At 39.8% G+C, this 17,014-nt stretch overlaps 2 protein-coding genes across 2 annotated transcripts; one reads left to right on the forward strand and one right to left on the reverse strand.

Annotated features, from left to right (window-relative positions):
* Positions 1–10,473: 10,473 nt before the first annotated feature.
* Positions 10,474–12,432, reverse strand: LOC134652243 (MAPK regulated corepressor interacting protein 2). The gene is made up of 3 exons (XM_063507414.1): positions 12,268–12,432; positions 11,229–11,397; positions 10,474–10,649 (listed from the first exon to the last, which is right to left on the reverse strand). Exons 1-3 carry the CDS (start codon positions 12,285–12,287, stop codon positions 10,494–10,496), a joined length of 345 nt encoding a protein of 114 aa, XP_063363484.1. The 5' UTR covers positions 12,288–12,432; the 3' UTR covers positions 10,474–10,493.
* A 572-nt stretch (positions 12,433–13,004) lies between these two features.
* LOC134652513 (TAR DNA-binding protein 43-like) lies at positions 13,005–14,244 on the forward strand. The gene has a single exon (XM_063507709.1). The coding sequence runs from the start codon at positions 13,233–13,235 to the stop codon at positions 14,136–14,138; it is 906 nt and encodes a 301-aa protein (XP_063363779.1). The 5' UTR covers positions 13,005–13,232; the 3' UTR covers positions 14,139–14,244.
* Positions 14,245–17,014: the final 2,770 nt, after the last annotated feature.

The following is a 17,014-nucleotide window of genomic DNA, read 5'->3' on the forward strand; positions in this document are numbered from 1 at the left end:
AAAGTTATTTCAGCGTTTGGTAAAATTCATCCCCTAACAGGGTTAAAAAGGGGTTGAAAGTTTGTATGGCGTTCAAATTTTATTTTAAGCTAGGAACTTGAAACGTCGTAAAAATATATGGTATTAAAATACAAGAAAACTAATTTCAGCGTTTTTGAATATTCATCCCCTAAAGTGGTGAAAAAGGGGTTGAAAGTTTGTATGGATATCAAACATTTTTTCGAACGCGGGACTTGAATCTTTGTATTTGGGGATATTATTAAAATACAGGAAAAGTAATTTCAGCGTTTTGTAAAATTCATCCCCTAACAGGGTTAAACAGGGGTTGAGAGTTTGAATCCATTACAAATGCTTTGAAACTTCTTAGAAAGGCATAATAGCCGATAACAAAAAAAAGTAATTGCAACGTTTTTGGAAATTCAACCCCTATGGGGGTTAAAAAGGGGATTAAAGTTCGTCTTAGGGTGCAAATTTTATTTAAAGCTAGGAACTTGAAACTTCGTAAATAGGTAGTTAGGTAGTAGGTTTTATTAAATAGAGGACATGAAAATCTTCTAAGGGGGTTTAGAGGGATTACATCGAGGACAATTTTATTCAGTTAGGGGCTTGAAACTTCGTAGGTTGTGAAAGACAAGTGTCATGCGTCGTATAATATTAATAATTAAGAAATGATTAACCGTCCTACCGCAATCTCTTGCTGCATAATGTTCTAAGCTAATGTAGAATATATAACCACCAATATACAAATCCACGCGTACGAAGTCGCGGGCAACAGCTAGTAATCTTATAGTCAATTCAAACAAAGCTTAAGTTATGAATCAAGCTTAAATCGGCTATCGGAACATTGGGCAATGAAAGGAAAAGCTCCGATTGTCCCAGAGGCGTTTTTATGCCCGCATTACAATTTTTATGTGGCACTTATTTAGAAAACGACTGATCTATTAAAGGGGATTTAAAAGTCTTTAACGCCTTCGAAGCACTTCCTGATCAAACTTGCGTCAGCGGCAACAATACGTCCTAATAAATACATACAAATATATATGTATGTACTTAAGTCTATGCAGCGATGTTAAGCTAATAGTTTTGCAGACTGTATATACTTAGCGGCAATAATATGAACGGCTAACAAATATGTAATACCTTATAGGGGGAATGTATTCATTTCTTATTTGTGAATTAATTATGACAAGCTTTCATCTTTAATTTAGTTTCACCTGTTTGCGTATTAACTAGGGATTGCAATCCGGTCTGGTTTTGAATCCGGAACGGATGTACTTTTAGCTACCTACCTGTAGCAAAGCGACGAGTGAGCCACACCTGATACCGATAAGGGTCCGACAGCAAGAAAATTAGGATTTAAAGTCTCCTTATTTTATGATGTCCACAGGAAACTCGCATAACCCTCATACTAAAAAGTTTTTGACCTTAATAACCGAATGTCCCATATATAACGAAACCAGCTAATCAACGAGGCCCGTCGGAATCAATTAGTGTAAATCTTGCAGGCTCATTCTTTAGCCGAAATTTAATTAAGTGACGACATTGCGAACAGCCCGAATGGACGTGCTCTGGGCCAGTAAGTTATACAGAGTGAAATAAACGTCTGTAGGGCTAAGATGGCCGGCTCTTTATCATTTGTCACCATGGCTGTCACGTTCTAACAAATATGTAAGTGCGAAAGTGACGTGACATGACAAGTGATAAAAATGCGGCCATGATACGCTGCCTGGAATCAATTTTACGAGAAAGCTTCGAGATAAATGAATGAAAAGAAAATTTACTATCACGAGCGAGACTCGAACTCGCAACTCTGGATCACTAGCCCATCGCTCTGCCAACTGAGTTACCGAAACTTCACTCGATGACAGCGAAAATTTCCACCATATCATATCACTCAAACTTGAAACAATGAGGTACTTAAGCTTTTGTTACACCTTTTTCTTGGTTACAAAAAACCCTCTTTTTGCGAGTCTGGTAAAACACATGAGTAATATATCAAAAGCGCCAAAAAAACAAAAGTTTTCCTCATAATCTCCTTTGAAATGTTCGCCGAACTCATTAGACGCTGCAACTCGTAACACCGCACCGCGCGGTCGCTAACATAAATAAGTACTTATGTTCCTGTCTCTTGCCGAACTCTTGGACTATAGGGAACAAGTATAAAAGGACCTCCGAAGTATTTAATCGGAGAGAACTTTGCACCAACTTGAAATGAACCAAGAGAGAGAGAGTAATAACATTATAGGTACTCGTGCCGCCCAATGTGCACAAAGTGGCACAGCATAACTGATGCTCGGACTTTAGAAATTAAATTCACAGAAAACCCACCCACCCATGGGCCTACCGCGTAAACTGAAATTCGCCAATTGCGGGGATCTACCTATTTTACTCCAATGAAAGCGTAATCAGAGTGACAGAGAAGTTTATCGGATCTCAGTTTTAAATTTTCGCGCTAAATTGGAATTAACCTAGAGCACAGAATAAATAATAGTAATAAGTACAGAAGACTCACTCTCTAACAAAACGCGTCTGTTACGATCAGCACAGATATGGCCGCTAGGTGGCCACAGCGCAGGCTTATGGCTTTCCCCAAAATTGGGGCCGAACGGATGTACTTTTAGCTACCTGCAGCAAGGCGACGAATTCGCGGAGGAGACACGCCTGCCTAGAGGTCGTGAATGGTCTGTTCAGTGGCGACTAGAGTCTGTGCGGAAAGAGAAGAGTCGTGGAATGTATGGGGCGCAATACATTCCACGACTCTTCTCTTTCCGAACAGACTCTATTTTGACAGATATTCATAGACAAGACATACTTCCGCAATTATTCAAACATACCGCCATCGCGTACGTCGTAATAACGATAACTTAAATTTTCGTATTTCGCGATAGGCCCTCCGAAGTCCCGGCAATACTGGTTGCCTGTTGCCTACCAGCGCTTCGGTCACGAGTAAGTAATGGAACAACATTGCTTTGAAGCGAGATGTTTCACATGTGTATGGCGTTATGAATTTCGAGAGTCCTCGACTTTGGTGTAAACAAAGCTCTGTCAAACTAACTTAATTATGTTTAACCGTCACCGCTATCAGGAAAATTAGACGCAGTTGTAAACTTTGTGGTAATGCACTAAGGTACATTTTGAATTGTTAGTTGCGGTTAATTTTATCAACTAGTAGTTCGCCCTGCACTGGTTATTTTAAACTGCAACGTTCATTATAAAGGATAATAAAGGTAGAAATAAACTTAACCTTTTGGACGCCAATGACCGATATATACGCACCGTAGGTTCAACGCCACAGACCAACTAATCGGTCACAGACCACAGAGCAACATCGACCTTCGTGCATGTACATAAAGTTTAACTTCAGTTTTGACACTTCAATGATGTGGCGTCTGAGTGACAGCTTTTGTGTTTGACACGGCGTGGAAAAGGTTAAGAGAAAGGGACAATTAAATAAAACCCATGAAGTTATATTTTTTAAACTGGAGCGAGTTGTCACTTTTTTTCCCATACTAATTTGAACCTTATCACTGAGACAGAAAGTTGTTCGTACCAGACTAGAGAAAACGGTCCACTTGAGATAGAAAAACCCGAGCCCTGTGTCTCACTCGCACATGTTGCCAATGTTAAAAAGATACCATTGTGGTAGAAATTATATCATTAAACTACTGAATTTAATTACCTTCTTATACAATTTTAGTGTTATATTCAGATTACAGTTCTGATATATTTTAAGTAATTTGTAAATAATTATGATGCCAATATTATTAACTGATTAAACCAAGCGCATACACAGCAAAAAAAACCTAAATTTTAGTATGGTAGGATTTGTAGTAACTTTAAATATTAATTGGTATCCCCAACTTGATGACATTTCTTCAAAACACGTGAATGCGAAATTTCTTAAAAATTGTGAAGAAATGTTATGTTAAAGGTTGTTGGAGTGAAATAATTGCTAATTGTGGAATATTGTTTCACAAGAAAGCCACAATTATTACATTTTACTATAAAAATACAAGACAACATTGTCAAACTCATTAGGGTGACTATGATGTCGGCACGTTGTGAATCGGTCTCACAGAATTCTTATTATTAACGTAGGTAATGTAAAAGTAAGTTTAACTTAATAGGTATGTCTTTATTTCGGCATGTTTAATTTAAGATTTGTTATAGAATACCTAATTGAAGGGATGTTTACAAAAACAACATAACTGATTAGAGCGGTTGTCATTTTTTTTAAGAACATGTTAATCGTTTCAGGTGTCAACCAGTGTAGTCAGTTATGTTGTTTTTGTAAACATCCCTTCAATTGCCAAAATTAAAAACCAAAGTGCTTAACTCCTTAAACATTACAGACTCTCATTTATACATAATATTTTGTTACGGAAAAGGTGTGTCAAACTGTTTATATATATGCAATCGATTCTTTATAGGTAGGACACATTTCCGTCAATAGAAAAAAGGCACCAACTTTAAAAAAAACGTCATATTTGCTAAACAGATCTTCAATGACGCTTACACTTAAAAAAAGCTGAAGTGGACAAAAGGGAAGCCTACCTTTATGAACATACCATGAGTGAGTGCTAAAGAGGCCGACTACAAATGAAAGAAAAAACCCGACTACTTAAAATTTCACTTTATTTAGAAAATGTCACACCCTACTGATATATTTCATGTTATCCTAATATCCCACATACAGATGTCTTATGGTCACCCTAATTAGAACGAGATGCAGGGCTCTAGTTTGACTTCTCATGTGGACACACTTTTTGGTCAATGTACTCGATCCAGTTTATTAACTCTAAATCCGTGATAAAACCAGACATTTTTCCAAGAAGTTGAAGTTTCTGTGTTTGAAATTACAAGTGGTCAGTAAAATGAACACCTTATTTTGACGCTTGTGACTATCCTACAAAAATAGTAGCCAACGATTTCATTCTTATGTCACTACATAGTATAAAACAAAGTCGCTTCCCGCTGTCTGTCTATCTGTATGTATGCTTAGATCTTCAAAACTACGCAAAGGATTTTGATGCGGTTTTTTTAATAGAGTGATTTAAGAGGAAGGTTTATGTATAACTACCAACCCGCCCCGGCTCCGCACGGGTTAACAAATTATACATAAACCTTCCTCTTGAATCACTCCATCTATAAAAAAAACGCATCTAAATCCGTTGCGTAGTTCTAAAGATCTAAGCATACAGACAGCGGAAGCGACTTTGTTTTATACTATGTAGTGATTTGTTAACCCGTGCGAAGCCGGGCGGGTCGCTAATAGGATAAAATGAAAAACAAAATCCTTACAAAGTTGTAAACGCTCCCATCTCTTAGCCCCGATGCCATCCTTTAAAAAAGAAAAAATCAAGACTTGAACTATAATGGAATTAAAATACGTTACAAATTAAAAACTGCAAAAATGTGTTTGGGACTTGGGTTATAAACATATTTTATTTGTAAATAAAATACCACATACATAGTAAAAACATTTTATTCAAATCCATAATCTGGCAGCACTGTGTGACTTAAACCTATTTACAACATTCGAAGTCTAAGTACAGGCATGTATGGAATGTCAACGTTATTGTATATCATAATAATAATCCAGAAATTCATTAGTCTGCGTATAGTAAAAACATTGCAATGGGTAGGTAAATATTCAATAATATTCTAGGGTCGTGAATCAACTTATTCGTGTCACTAATTGTTCCCCTGGACAAGTATAAAGCTGTAACAGACGAGCGTACCGGACCGCGACCTTGAACCGGTCAGCATATCTCTTTCTCACTCTTATAGCTGCGTCCTTAACGGACGTACAGCGGACCACTTCCACTCGCTCGAACACTCCGATCGGACCAAGGACACGGTCCGGTACGCCCGTCTGTCACGGCCTTTAAAGCCCCGATTTTACAGTAAAGTGATTTAGCCCTGCGGTGGCCGGGACCGGAATCAAACCGACGTCTTCAGCCTACGCGACTAACGCCAGTGACCACCTCACTAACACAAAAAAGTTGATCAACCATTATTCTATTTCCAAACATTGGGTCGCGACCTTAAGGCCCGTAACACACTACCGCACCGCACCGGGACCTTGATGCGCCGCACCCATAAGTGAGAGCGAGAAACAGATATCTCTTTCACGCTGTCACTTATGGCCCTTATGGGTGCGGCGCACCGTGACCTTGGTGCGGTGCGGTAGTGTGTAACGGCTTTAAGGGACGCGCGAAATTCATTACACTCATAAATATAAAGCCTAAGAAACAATATGATTTGGGACCTTTGCCTAATTTAAAAAAATATCTAATTAATCTCATCATTTTAAATATCAAGAATATTGAAAACTGTGTCGAGTTATGAGGTTTTGAGCACAAATATTAGCCGTATTTCACTCGTGAAAGTGACAAAGAACAGAAATATGGTAGTAGTATACGCTTACGGGCTTTCCATATCAAAAGGTATCTTATAGCAACTGGATAAGGTTCCTTTTGATACGGTCAGCTATATGTATCGCTACTTTAGCCCCCACCATACCATTGAAGTTAAGCTCTCATTATAAAATGACATTCTGAAATAACATGAAATTTGGCATGAACTGAATAAGTAACATAATTATATCCATGTCTGGTACTAGTTTTCGTTGCGATCAAAACTAGTACCAGACATAGATATATTAGATATGTTACTTGAATAAACATGTGCCAGTTGCAAAAAGAGTTAGCAAAATTTTATTGTATGGGAAGTTTCATAGATCTCTTGCGTGACGTTGATCCGTCTATTAATTGTGGTTGGTGCAAGCGAACTCTTTAACGACGACAAACAGTTTTGGTGCAACCGACCCTAAGCATGTCGTTTTTATTATAATAATAAACATGATGTTTATCTGAATTGAACAAACTGTAAAACTCTAATGTTAAAAGTAATGCAATATGTACAACAAAGAAAAAATCGGCTATGTAAATTAAGCTCCCTATTCATAAGAAATATATATAATGAAAGATAGAATAAGAAATAAAGAATAACCTGTGTACAGTCTTTTACCCTATGAAATATAAATAAATAAATAAAGAGTATACATAGGTGGGAGTCCCACCCACGTAAAGCGTACATGTTACATGACCATGAATGAAAGAAAGAACCGTATGAAGTATGAAAGTACGAGAAGTAGAAAATGCGAGAAATGGTATGAAAGAGTAATAGAGATTAATAATAAAAGCGGCCAAGTGCGAGTCGGACTCGCCCATGAAGGGTTCCGTATTTAGGCGATTTAAGACGTATAAAAAAAAACTACTTACTAGATCTCGTTCAAACCAATTTTCGGTGGAAGTTTACATGGTAATGTACATCATATATTTTTTTTAGTTTTATCATTCTCTTATTTTAGAAGTTACGGGGGGGGGGGGACACATTTTACCACTTTGGAAGTGTCTCTCGCGCAAACTATTCAGTTTAGAAAAAAATGATATTAGAAACCTCAATATCATTTTTGAAGACCTATCCATAGATACCCCACACGTATGGGTTTGATGAAAAAAAAATTTTTGAGTTTCAGTTCGAAGTATGGGGAACCCCAAAAATTTATTGTTTTTTTTCTATTTTTGTGTGAAAATCTTAATGCGGTTCACAGAATACATCTACTTACCAAGTTTCAACAGTATAGTTCTTATAGTTTCGGAGAAAAGTGGCTGTGACATACGGACGGACAGACGGACAGACGGACAGACGGACAGACAGACAGACATGACGAATCTAAAAGGGTTCCGTTTTTTGCCATTTGGCTACGGAACCCTAAAAACTCCGACCATGTTGGAGGTAAAAGAAAAAAAAAAAAAAGGCATGTCGTTTTAAAATGAGAGTGCAACTTCAATTGTATGGGAGCGGAAGTTACTGTTTGCAATTCAGTATAAAGTAGCAAATTAACAATGTCACCTCGAATCAAGTCAAGTCGAATAGGGCTATAATTTGATGGTAGAGCTATTCACATTACGAAATCCTAGTTTTCACTACAAGCAGAGTCAAAATTAAAAAAAAACACACTAGCTGATTCTATCGGTCACACTATTCACTTAAATATAAATAAAATTGAAATTCATGCTAAAATATTTACATAGTCTTAAAAATACAGAGGGCCTACCGCGAAAACCGAAATTCGCAAATTGCGGGGATCTTTCTCTTTTACTCCAATGAAGGCTTAATTAGAGTGACAGAGAGAAATGCCCGCAATTTGCGAACTTCGATTTTCGCGGTTATAGCCCAGCTTCCCTACTTGTGGTAAACTAATATTATTGCTTTTATTGTATAAGTTTTATAATATATTTTGACCTCGAACTTTATATATTGCAGATGTAATAGAAGGTATTATAATTATTTCGTTTAAATGCAATTAAAACTTAAGAAAACGTTAACACAAGCAAGGGACACTAAAAGATAGGCGTATATCAAACAATTGTCGGTAATAACTAAAATCTCGTTGCATCTATATTTTATATATATAAACGGGCCATTTTATTTAATACATAACCCTTTTTGAAGTGAAAAAAGAAAAGACGCTTCGTAAGAAGGACACGTGACCTGATCGAAAAACTGTTACAATGTCATTGAGTTTTCACTTCTGCCGGCACTCCCGGAGTGCAACCCGTTGTTATTTTTTATTCGGTTTTTCTTTATGTTATTTTTACTCAGAAATCTCAGAATCACGAGCTCTATCGATCCTAATAGGAGAAAAAAAGTGTCCCAAGATTTTTTATTTCCATTCCGTTAACATTTTTCATAGACTTTATGGTGGGTAACAGAATGGAAAGATTGAAAAGTGTTCCACAACTTCCATAAGTTGTGGAACACTTTTCTCTCCTATTACGATCGAAAGAGCTCGTAATTCTAAGTAGAAATAACATTAAAAAAATCCAAATTTGATAGAAAAAGTGTAGCATACAACTTTAAACGTATAACTAGAAAATGATAAATGACTAACTTTTTCGATATATACGCGGTCGTGTTAACATATGCAGTCACATGAGATTCAACGATTCAGATTCAAACCAAATCAAATTTAAAATCTGGGGGCCTACCGCGAAAACCGAACTTATCAAATTGCGGGGATCTTTCTCTTTTTACTCTCATTAAGACGTAATTAGAGTGACAGTGAAAAATGCCCGCATTGACGAACTTCGATTTTCGCGGTTATAGCCCTGAATAGATCTGCAATAATCCTAAACTAGATAGATTTTTCACACCATCAAATCCAAATTTGGATTGTGTAGGCATCAACCTGATTAAAATATCTCGAAAACAAAACATGAAAAAAAAAAACAAAACAAAGAACATCTTTGACATCATAACGAGCGACAACGAGACTTTATTTATCACCGAAACACGCGAAACAACTACCACAGATGACACCAAGTAAAACCAATCTGTGTCGACTTAGTAGACAAATGCGAAATTACCAGTCTGCTACCACATGAAACTTAAGACAAATGCACATTCCGTTACCCAGATGAAATACCACCCGCAATAAATATTCATCCCTACTTCTCCAAGGTAAAAATCCATCAGACGCTTTAGTTCGAACATTGTTGCAAGGTTTACACTACAAGTATTTTTCTAACTGTATTAATTAAAAAGGGACGGGTAGTCTATCTCGCGGGCGAGATATTGTCGCACCAATCATGTGCTAGCCCCGCTGGTACGTCGTAAAGTTTTTCATCGACATGCAAGTTTAAGTGACTTTCAAACTTTTCATTTAGGGGGCACCTAAAAGCTGCCGATATTGTTGCCACGCAATCATTTGACCAGTTATTTTAATTTGGAACAAGCGCATCGTTTCTCAATATCAGCAGTTTATCTAAAGACGTCTCACACTGAAGGGATGTTATACAATCTCGGTTTTCTTTCAGAACAGCCATTATGCTTGGGTGTTTGGACCGCCTGCAGGAGCCTACTGCCCCACCACTCGTCGAGACTGAAGGGACCTCGTTGAATATTATACGGTTAAAAAGATATTTATAATAATAACAACCGTCTGAGAGGTCATCAGTATAAGCTGGTGTCTCGCAGGTCCTACAATAATCCTCATAGACACTTCTTTAGCAACAGAGTGGTCAAAGCTTGGAACAAACTCCCAGAAGACGTAGTATCGGCCCAAAGTGTCAATGAGTTCAAGAACAAATTAGATAAGCACAACGCAAATTCTACTCAGCACGGAAAACTCTGTTGATGACTCTGGATAGGCATTATCAGTTATTTCAACTGCCTGCCTGCTTTATAAATAAATAATAACCTCCACATTATGAACCTCCAGGTCTTTTTTTTACATATTTTGTAATCTTATCTATATTTGTTATTCATGACTGTATGTGTTCTGAACAATAAATAAAATAAAATAAAATAATAATAATAATTTGAGACCGGAATACATGCACCGTCTTTAAATTTCAGCGGTTTAACTAAAGACTCCTTACATAAAATGTCGGTTGTCCCCGCTCAGAACCTGTGCCCCGGAACTAGGAGCGGTGTTTGGAGCGGTTGATGGCCTGCAGCAGGCGGCGGCCCCACCACTCGTCGAGGTTGAAGGGGCGGAAGTTGGCGAGCTGGCGCGGCGGCGGCGCCTCGCTGTAGTAGCGCGCCTCCTCGCCGCCGCGCTCCACCTCTCGGGTCACCTGCAATAGTACAAACAGGGAGTGAGGCGAGATATAGAACCGATTAGTTTACAGTGTTTTCTAAGATCACATAACATATTTGACAGTTATGAATTGACCCTTATATAGGACTTTAAGGCTATCACTCTATCAGTTAAACGGTAGATCTTAGCTTCATATCTATAAGAGTGAATTCATAATTGTCAAATATGTGATCTTAGAAAAAAAACACTGTAGTCGAGCGAGAGATACTGATGAGCTTCCATTAACAAAAAGGAAAAGTAATTAAGCTTACGTTCTTCATAACAAGTCATTATATATTTTTTTTTTATTACATACACACAACCATCGTTACAGGCTAGGTATCCTAATTAGACAGTATGGAATTTGACACACAAGAGAAAATAAAAACGTAGGTACATACATTATTACAAATTACAATAACACAATACATTGAACAAAAAAAACAAATCTACCACAATCGCTACTCGATTAAGGGTTCGAATTGCGCGCGTAAAAGGGGCCTGGCGAATACTATATAGTTGATGATGACGTCCTGTTGGCAAGCTGGCTTACTGTGTACGCTGTGTCATTGTGTACCTTGTTCCACGAGTCGTATATATAGTTGATGATATCGTCCTGTTGTGTGTTGTTGTTGTGTGAGGGCGCTGGCGGGCTGAGTCTGGCAGAGTGCGCGTGCGAATGCCCGTTCGAGTGCCGCTTGCCGAGGTGCGGGAGGCTGCGCGGGCCGCTGCTCACGTACGGAGCTCTGGAATATGCAACATAAAATACTTCAGTAACCGAGCGTTAGCGAAGGTTTCTGTTTCAGCTCGAGCAAAAATGGCATTTTGTATGTCCGGATGTTCTTCTATCCAGGGTGCTTTCTCAACGGATTCTCAATTTTTTGAGCAAGTGTGAGGTTCGATTGTTAGTTAGTTTGCCAGTCATTTCGTTTTTTGTAAAATGTTCCAGTGAAACCTGTGTCGAAACGTCGGTAAACAAAGGTAATAAAATAAATTCGTGATAGACCTGGTTCCATGAATGTGTTCAAAATGCGAAAGTTTTACATGTTCTAAATGTGTAAAGTTAGTTTGTCAAATCACTACTTGGGTACTTTTTAGACATATTAATAACTATAACCAAAGAAATACCTACTTTTCAAAAACATTTATGAACTGGCTTAGTGCAAGTCTAACATTTAATTATACAAAACGATTATTTTGTTTACATTAAAACACAAAGAAAGAAATTCTATAATAATGCCAGTTCTAACATGTGGCTACGCTTGTTGATAATGCAGTCTCGATTTATGTTGTCATAATTATAACACAAAATTGTAATTAAACGATAAGTGGACGCGGGTGAAAGTATCAAACAAAACAAACTGGCATTAACCAACAAGCACCATAACTGTGGAATCTTAAGTGGCCGAAGCATCGCACACAAGTACATTGCGATTACTCGCTCGATATCACATAACGGGAGATTAAACTTACTGCAGAACCACAAACATTCTAAATCATATTCATTCTAAAACCGATTGCAAGAACTTGGTTCACAAACGTGCTATTGTTTACAACACATGCCACGATATGTGAAAGTAACGCAAAAAACAAGCCAAAGGACAATGAAATCTTACCTCATATTATTCCTATCCATGTTTCTAAACAGTCAAGCTGCTCTGAAAACTATTTACGTAAAACTTAATCTAGTTAAGACTTGAAATTCTATAAATATATCATGAATATTATAGAGTAATTAATAATTAGTATAAATAAATTTACAAAGATAAATAGAAATCGGACGCCACAATCGTGTACGAATGAATGAAACGAAACGAGCGACACGAGTGACACGACGCAAAACATATGTCAAAATATAGAAAGGTCCTAATTGAGGTTATTACTTTATATATTGCTGCTGTTATAGTCTAATCATTCACAGTAACGAAAGCGTTCATCATCCTTAAGTACAACTTGGACAAATTTCTTGACAAAACAACATCTGTAGTGTGCACGCATTAGTTGAAAAATGTTGCGCCAAATGAAAGCACCAATCAGAGATTACTGAATTGTGAATCGTTTGACAAGCCCGAAAAAATCATTAAATAAGCTTCTATAAACCTTGCAACAAATTGCATGCGATTTTAGATAATTGCTGGCTAAAGCTGGATAAATTACACTTATCCTGCCGTCGGACCTAGACACTTTCTTATCTTGTAAAATTAGCGGATTCGTGCATTGTTGCCCATTTTTTTAACGTTTACGTTTTTTAAGAAACGTTACACGTAACGTTCGTTACGTGTAACGAACGTTTTTACACATTTCCGAACGCAAATATAAGGCCGTGATTCTGATTACCGAACGCAGCAGACAAATATTTTTGACATGAAACGTCACGTCATACGTCACGAAATAGGAATTATACGCGTAGTCAAAGTCGCGAAATTGCTCTTTCCAGAAGACCCAGCTACTCAATCACCGGCAGGACCGGAACGGCATGTAAACATGCGGATCAGCTGTAGCTGGATCCGGACCGAGAGCGAGCGTGGCGTGTGAGCGAGGCCAGATAACGAGGCTCGGGGCGGAGCGGCCCAGCGACGTCATGTCGATCGAGTACGTGCTGGTGAGCGAGGGCGAGCAGGACGAGCCCATCGAGCTACCAACCGAGGAGGACGGCTCGCTGCTGCTCAGCACCGTAGCAGCGCAGTTCGCGGGCGCCAGCGGTCTCAAGTATCGCGACCGTGTCGCCGGCCGCCTGCGCGGTCTGCGGCTCGTGGACCAGCGGCTGTCGCCACCACCGGGCGGCTGGGCCGCACACCGCTACTTCTGCGCCTTCCCGCGCCGCGCCAGCCCCGAGCCGCGCTCCGAGCCCGAGGATCCGCGGCCGCGCTGCTCCGACCTCATCGTGCTGGGGTTACCGTGGAAGACGGGTGAGGATGCGGTGCGCGAATACTTTGCCGCGTTCGGCGAGTTGCTGATGGTGCAGGTGAAACGCGACGCTGCCACGGGGCTCAGTAAGGGCTTTGGCTTTATCAAATTTGGGGATTATGGCGCGCAGCTGCGTGCGCTAGGCCGGCGGCACTTGATCGACGGACGCTGGTGTGACGTGCGCGTGCCTAACAGTAAAGAGGGTGGTGGCGGCGCACCCCGCAAAGTGTTTGTGGGCCGCTGCACAGAGGCCCTGTCTGCCGATGACCTGCGCGAGTACTTTGCTGCCTTTGGACAGGTGACAGATGTTTTTGTACCCAAACCGTTCCGGGCATTCAGCTTTGTAACTTTCCTGGACCCAGAGGTGGCTCAATCGCTGTGTGGGCAGGACCATATTATCAAAGGTGTATCGGTTAACATCAGTACTGCTTCGCCAAAGCGTGAGCGTGGGCGAGGAGCCCTACTTGGCTGGAACGTGCTGCCAGAACCGCGGGTCTACAACTGGGTGGGCGAGGCATGGCCTCCGCCACCCACACAAGCTCCGCCGCTCGACTCTAAGCCCTACCTCAAATATGAGTGACCACTGTACATACTTTCATGTCCAAGGACATGCTCTTCGTTGATTGCTGTCAGATTTTATATGAAAGAAATGTGTAAATAATATAATATAAATAGTATGAAGTTGTCCTCACTTGTTTTATTTAACTTTGGAACCTCATATCCTCCACAACTATTATGCTGTGTAATCTTGGAAACTAAAGACCCCCTTCCCGATTTCCGAATGAGCTGAAATTTTGCATACATATGTATATCGGATGACAATGCAATATTATGACAACATGCAGCTGATCTGATGAAGCGCTGGTGGCCTAGCGGTAAGAGCGTGCGACTTGCAATCCGAAGGTCGCGGGTTCGAACCCCGGCTCGTACCAATGAGTTTTTCGGAACTTATGTACGAAATATCATTTGATATTTACCAGTCGCTTTTCGGTGAAGGAAAACATCGTGAGGAAACCGGACTAATCCCAATACGGGCCTAGTTTAGCCCTCTGGGTTGGAAGGTCAGATGGCAGTCGCTTTCGTAAAAACTAGTGCCCACGCCAATTACTGGGATTAGTTGCCAAGCGGACCCCAGGTTCCCATGAGCCGTGGCAAAATGCCGGGACAACGCGAGGAAGAAGAGATGCAGCTGATCTGATCTGATGGTGGAGACAGGAGGTGGCCATGGGAACTCTATGATAAAACAACGCAAACTAATTGTGTTCAAGGTTGTTAGAATTGTCTTGATGAGTATTTGCAAGTACCAAAAATTAAATATTTGACAAAAACTTATTTTTGAAATCTTGACTCCTTGGTAGAGTGAGGGGAAATAATACAGGTCTTTAGCAATGCCAGTATTTTCTGCTCAACTGAGCGCACATCAAATATTTAAATATCTTCAAAACATTACATTGCTTAGAGTCATATAAAGGTGAAATGAGAAAAAATAAGATGAAGTAAAAAAACAATGGATATTCAACAATAATATTTTTATTAAATTTACCCTTAATTGTGATGTCTCAGTCAGCCTATAGAACTACACACCAATTCTGTGATTATTTTTCAACCCTTAATCCTTTACCAGGCTGACAATCGAATGTTAGTTTTACTGATCGAAAATAGAATACATGTTTGAAGTGCCGTACCTATGTGAAAAATATATATCCCTTTATAGCCCGGTAAACGATTGTCTCATTTCTTTGAGTTTCAAAATATTTAAGTTTTTAAACTTTGTTGCATAAAACAAAAAATAGTGCAAACAACAAAATTAGGTTACCTTCCATTTAAAATATCTAGTATCAGTAATCAGTGATATAATATCTACACCATGTCTTCAAGGGTTAAAAGTGGCTCTAACACCATTACATTACTACCTACTCACTCGATTTTGCCTACCTACAGTCAGCAGCAATAGTTGTTAAGTGGGCCAGGTGTGCAAAATTATCTCCACGCGACTTTATTGTTAAGAAAATAAGAGCGCGTCAAGGTAATTTTGAACACCTCGCCCGCTTAGCAACTTCTGCTGCTGACTGTACCATTTGCTAACAAAATAACAATACAGGGTGATTCAAGAGACGTGAGCAGGATCAAGCCTAGGCATACAGTAAGTTATAAACAACTGTTTCGTACCAGTATTTATGAGATTAACTTTAATTTATTTTAATACTGTTAAAAAAAATGTTTTAATTTATTTACGACATTTATGGTCACCCTCTTTGTTTAATCCAAAACAAGTGCCAAATTGAATGTCATCGGAGTCTGGTTACTTTTGAAAAATCGTATATCACTCAAGTGTGACATTTTATTTTCTTCATATTCAAAGTGCTGTCATAACGGTTAAAAAGGTTTTATCTTTGTTAATTAAATGTTGTAGGGTATCCATGATTGTAGATAATGAAATTTGTCGTTACCAAAAAGTATAATAACAGAAAAAAAGCGTGATTGTTTTACTTAAATTTTGTGGTGAACGATTCTTTTACATTTACTGATTGTGTAGGCTTAGTCCTGCTCACGTCTCATGAATCACCCTGTATATGAATTAAAAAAGGAAAACATGGAAACATTTATTAACCCGGGCAAAGCTCGAACTCATGTATGACGTAATACCAGCCCGTCGCTCCAACTGACCTACCGAGACTTCTCCGCCTGCAGCGTATACTTCCAAAATACATTTTAATTTAAAACCTCGGTGGCCGACTCGGTGCCTCTCTATTGACAGGGTCCTTAGTGTAAGGCCTGAGTGGACGCTCGAAGCGAAGCGTTCGGCGGGGCGTGCAGCGTGGTGTCGGAGTCAGGAGTAATTTGAGCAGCGTGCACTAAGGCCGCTCCTATACGTTTGCATTTGTTTAACATGCACGCCGCACGCCCCGCCCCGCTGCACGCCCAACTCGAGCGTCCACTCAGGCCTTACATTTAAGCATTTTTTTATTTTATTTATCATCAAGCATCAAGGCTTCCAACCACTGCGACCTTGGTAGGTTCCGACCGAGTTTGCTATTAGCAACCAAATTGTATTGTATCGAGTTCCTCTCAAGATCAGATCATTAAGACCAGAGCACACAGGTTGCGTGTGCGTAGACGTGCACTTGCGCGTGCGCTAAAATGTTGGAACCGTGCACGCATACGTCACGCAAGCGGAGTGACGTCTCTCATATGGATCTGTATATTACAACGCGCACGTCCAAGCACACGCATCCGGTGTGCACAGGGCTTTAACCCTAAGTGTAAGGCCTGAGTGGACGCTCGGAGCGGAGTGTTCGGCGGGGCGTGCAGCGTGGCGTCGGGCTCACAAGGGATTTGAGCAGCGTGCACTAAGGCCGCTCCTATACGTTTGCATTTGTTTGACATGCACGCCGCGCGCCCCGCCCCGCTGCACGCCCAACATGAGCGTCCACTCAGGCCTTACACTTAGAACGC

Source organism: Cydia amplana, chromosome 11 (assembly GCF_948474715.1).
Source record: "Cydia amplana chromosome 11, ilCydAmpl1.1, whole genome shotgun sequence".
Lineage (NCBI taxonomy): Eukaryota > Metazoa > Arthropoda > Insecta > Lepidoptera > Tortricidae > Cydia > Cydia amplana.

What these genes read in the sequence shown, in the direction of transcription:
- LOC134652513 (XM_063507709.1), top strand. Translation starts at nt 13,233, where the DNA reads ATGTCGATCGAGTACGTGCTGGTGAGCGAGGGCGAGCAGGACGAGCCC.
- LOC134652243 (XM_063507414.1), bottom strand. Translation starts at nt 12,287, where the DNA reads ATGGATAGGAATAATATGAG. An exon ending in ATGGATAGGAATAATATGAG is followed by an intron (nt 11,398 to 12,267) that starts GTAAGATTTCAT and finishes TGCATATTCCAG; the next exon opens with AGCTCCGTACGTGAGCAGCG. An exon ending in TATACGACTCGTGGAACAAG is followed by an intron (nt 10,650 to 11,228) that starts GTACACAATGAC and finishes GTACTATTGCAG; the next exon opens with GTGACCCGAGAGGTGGAGCG.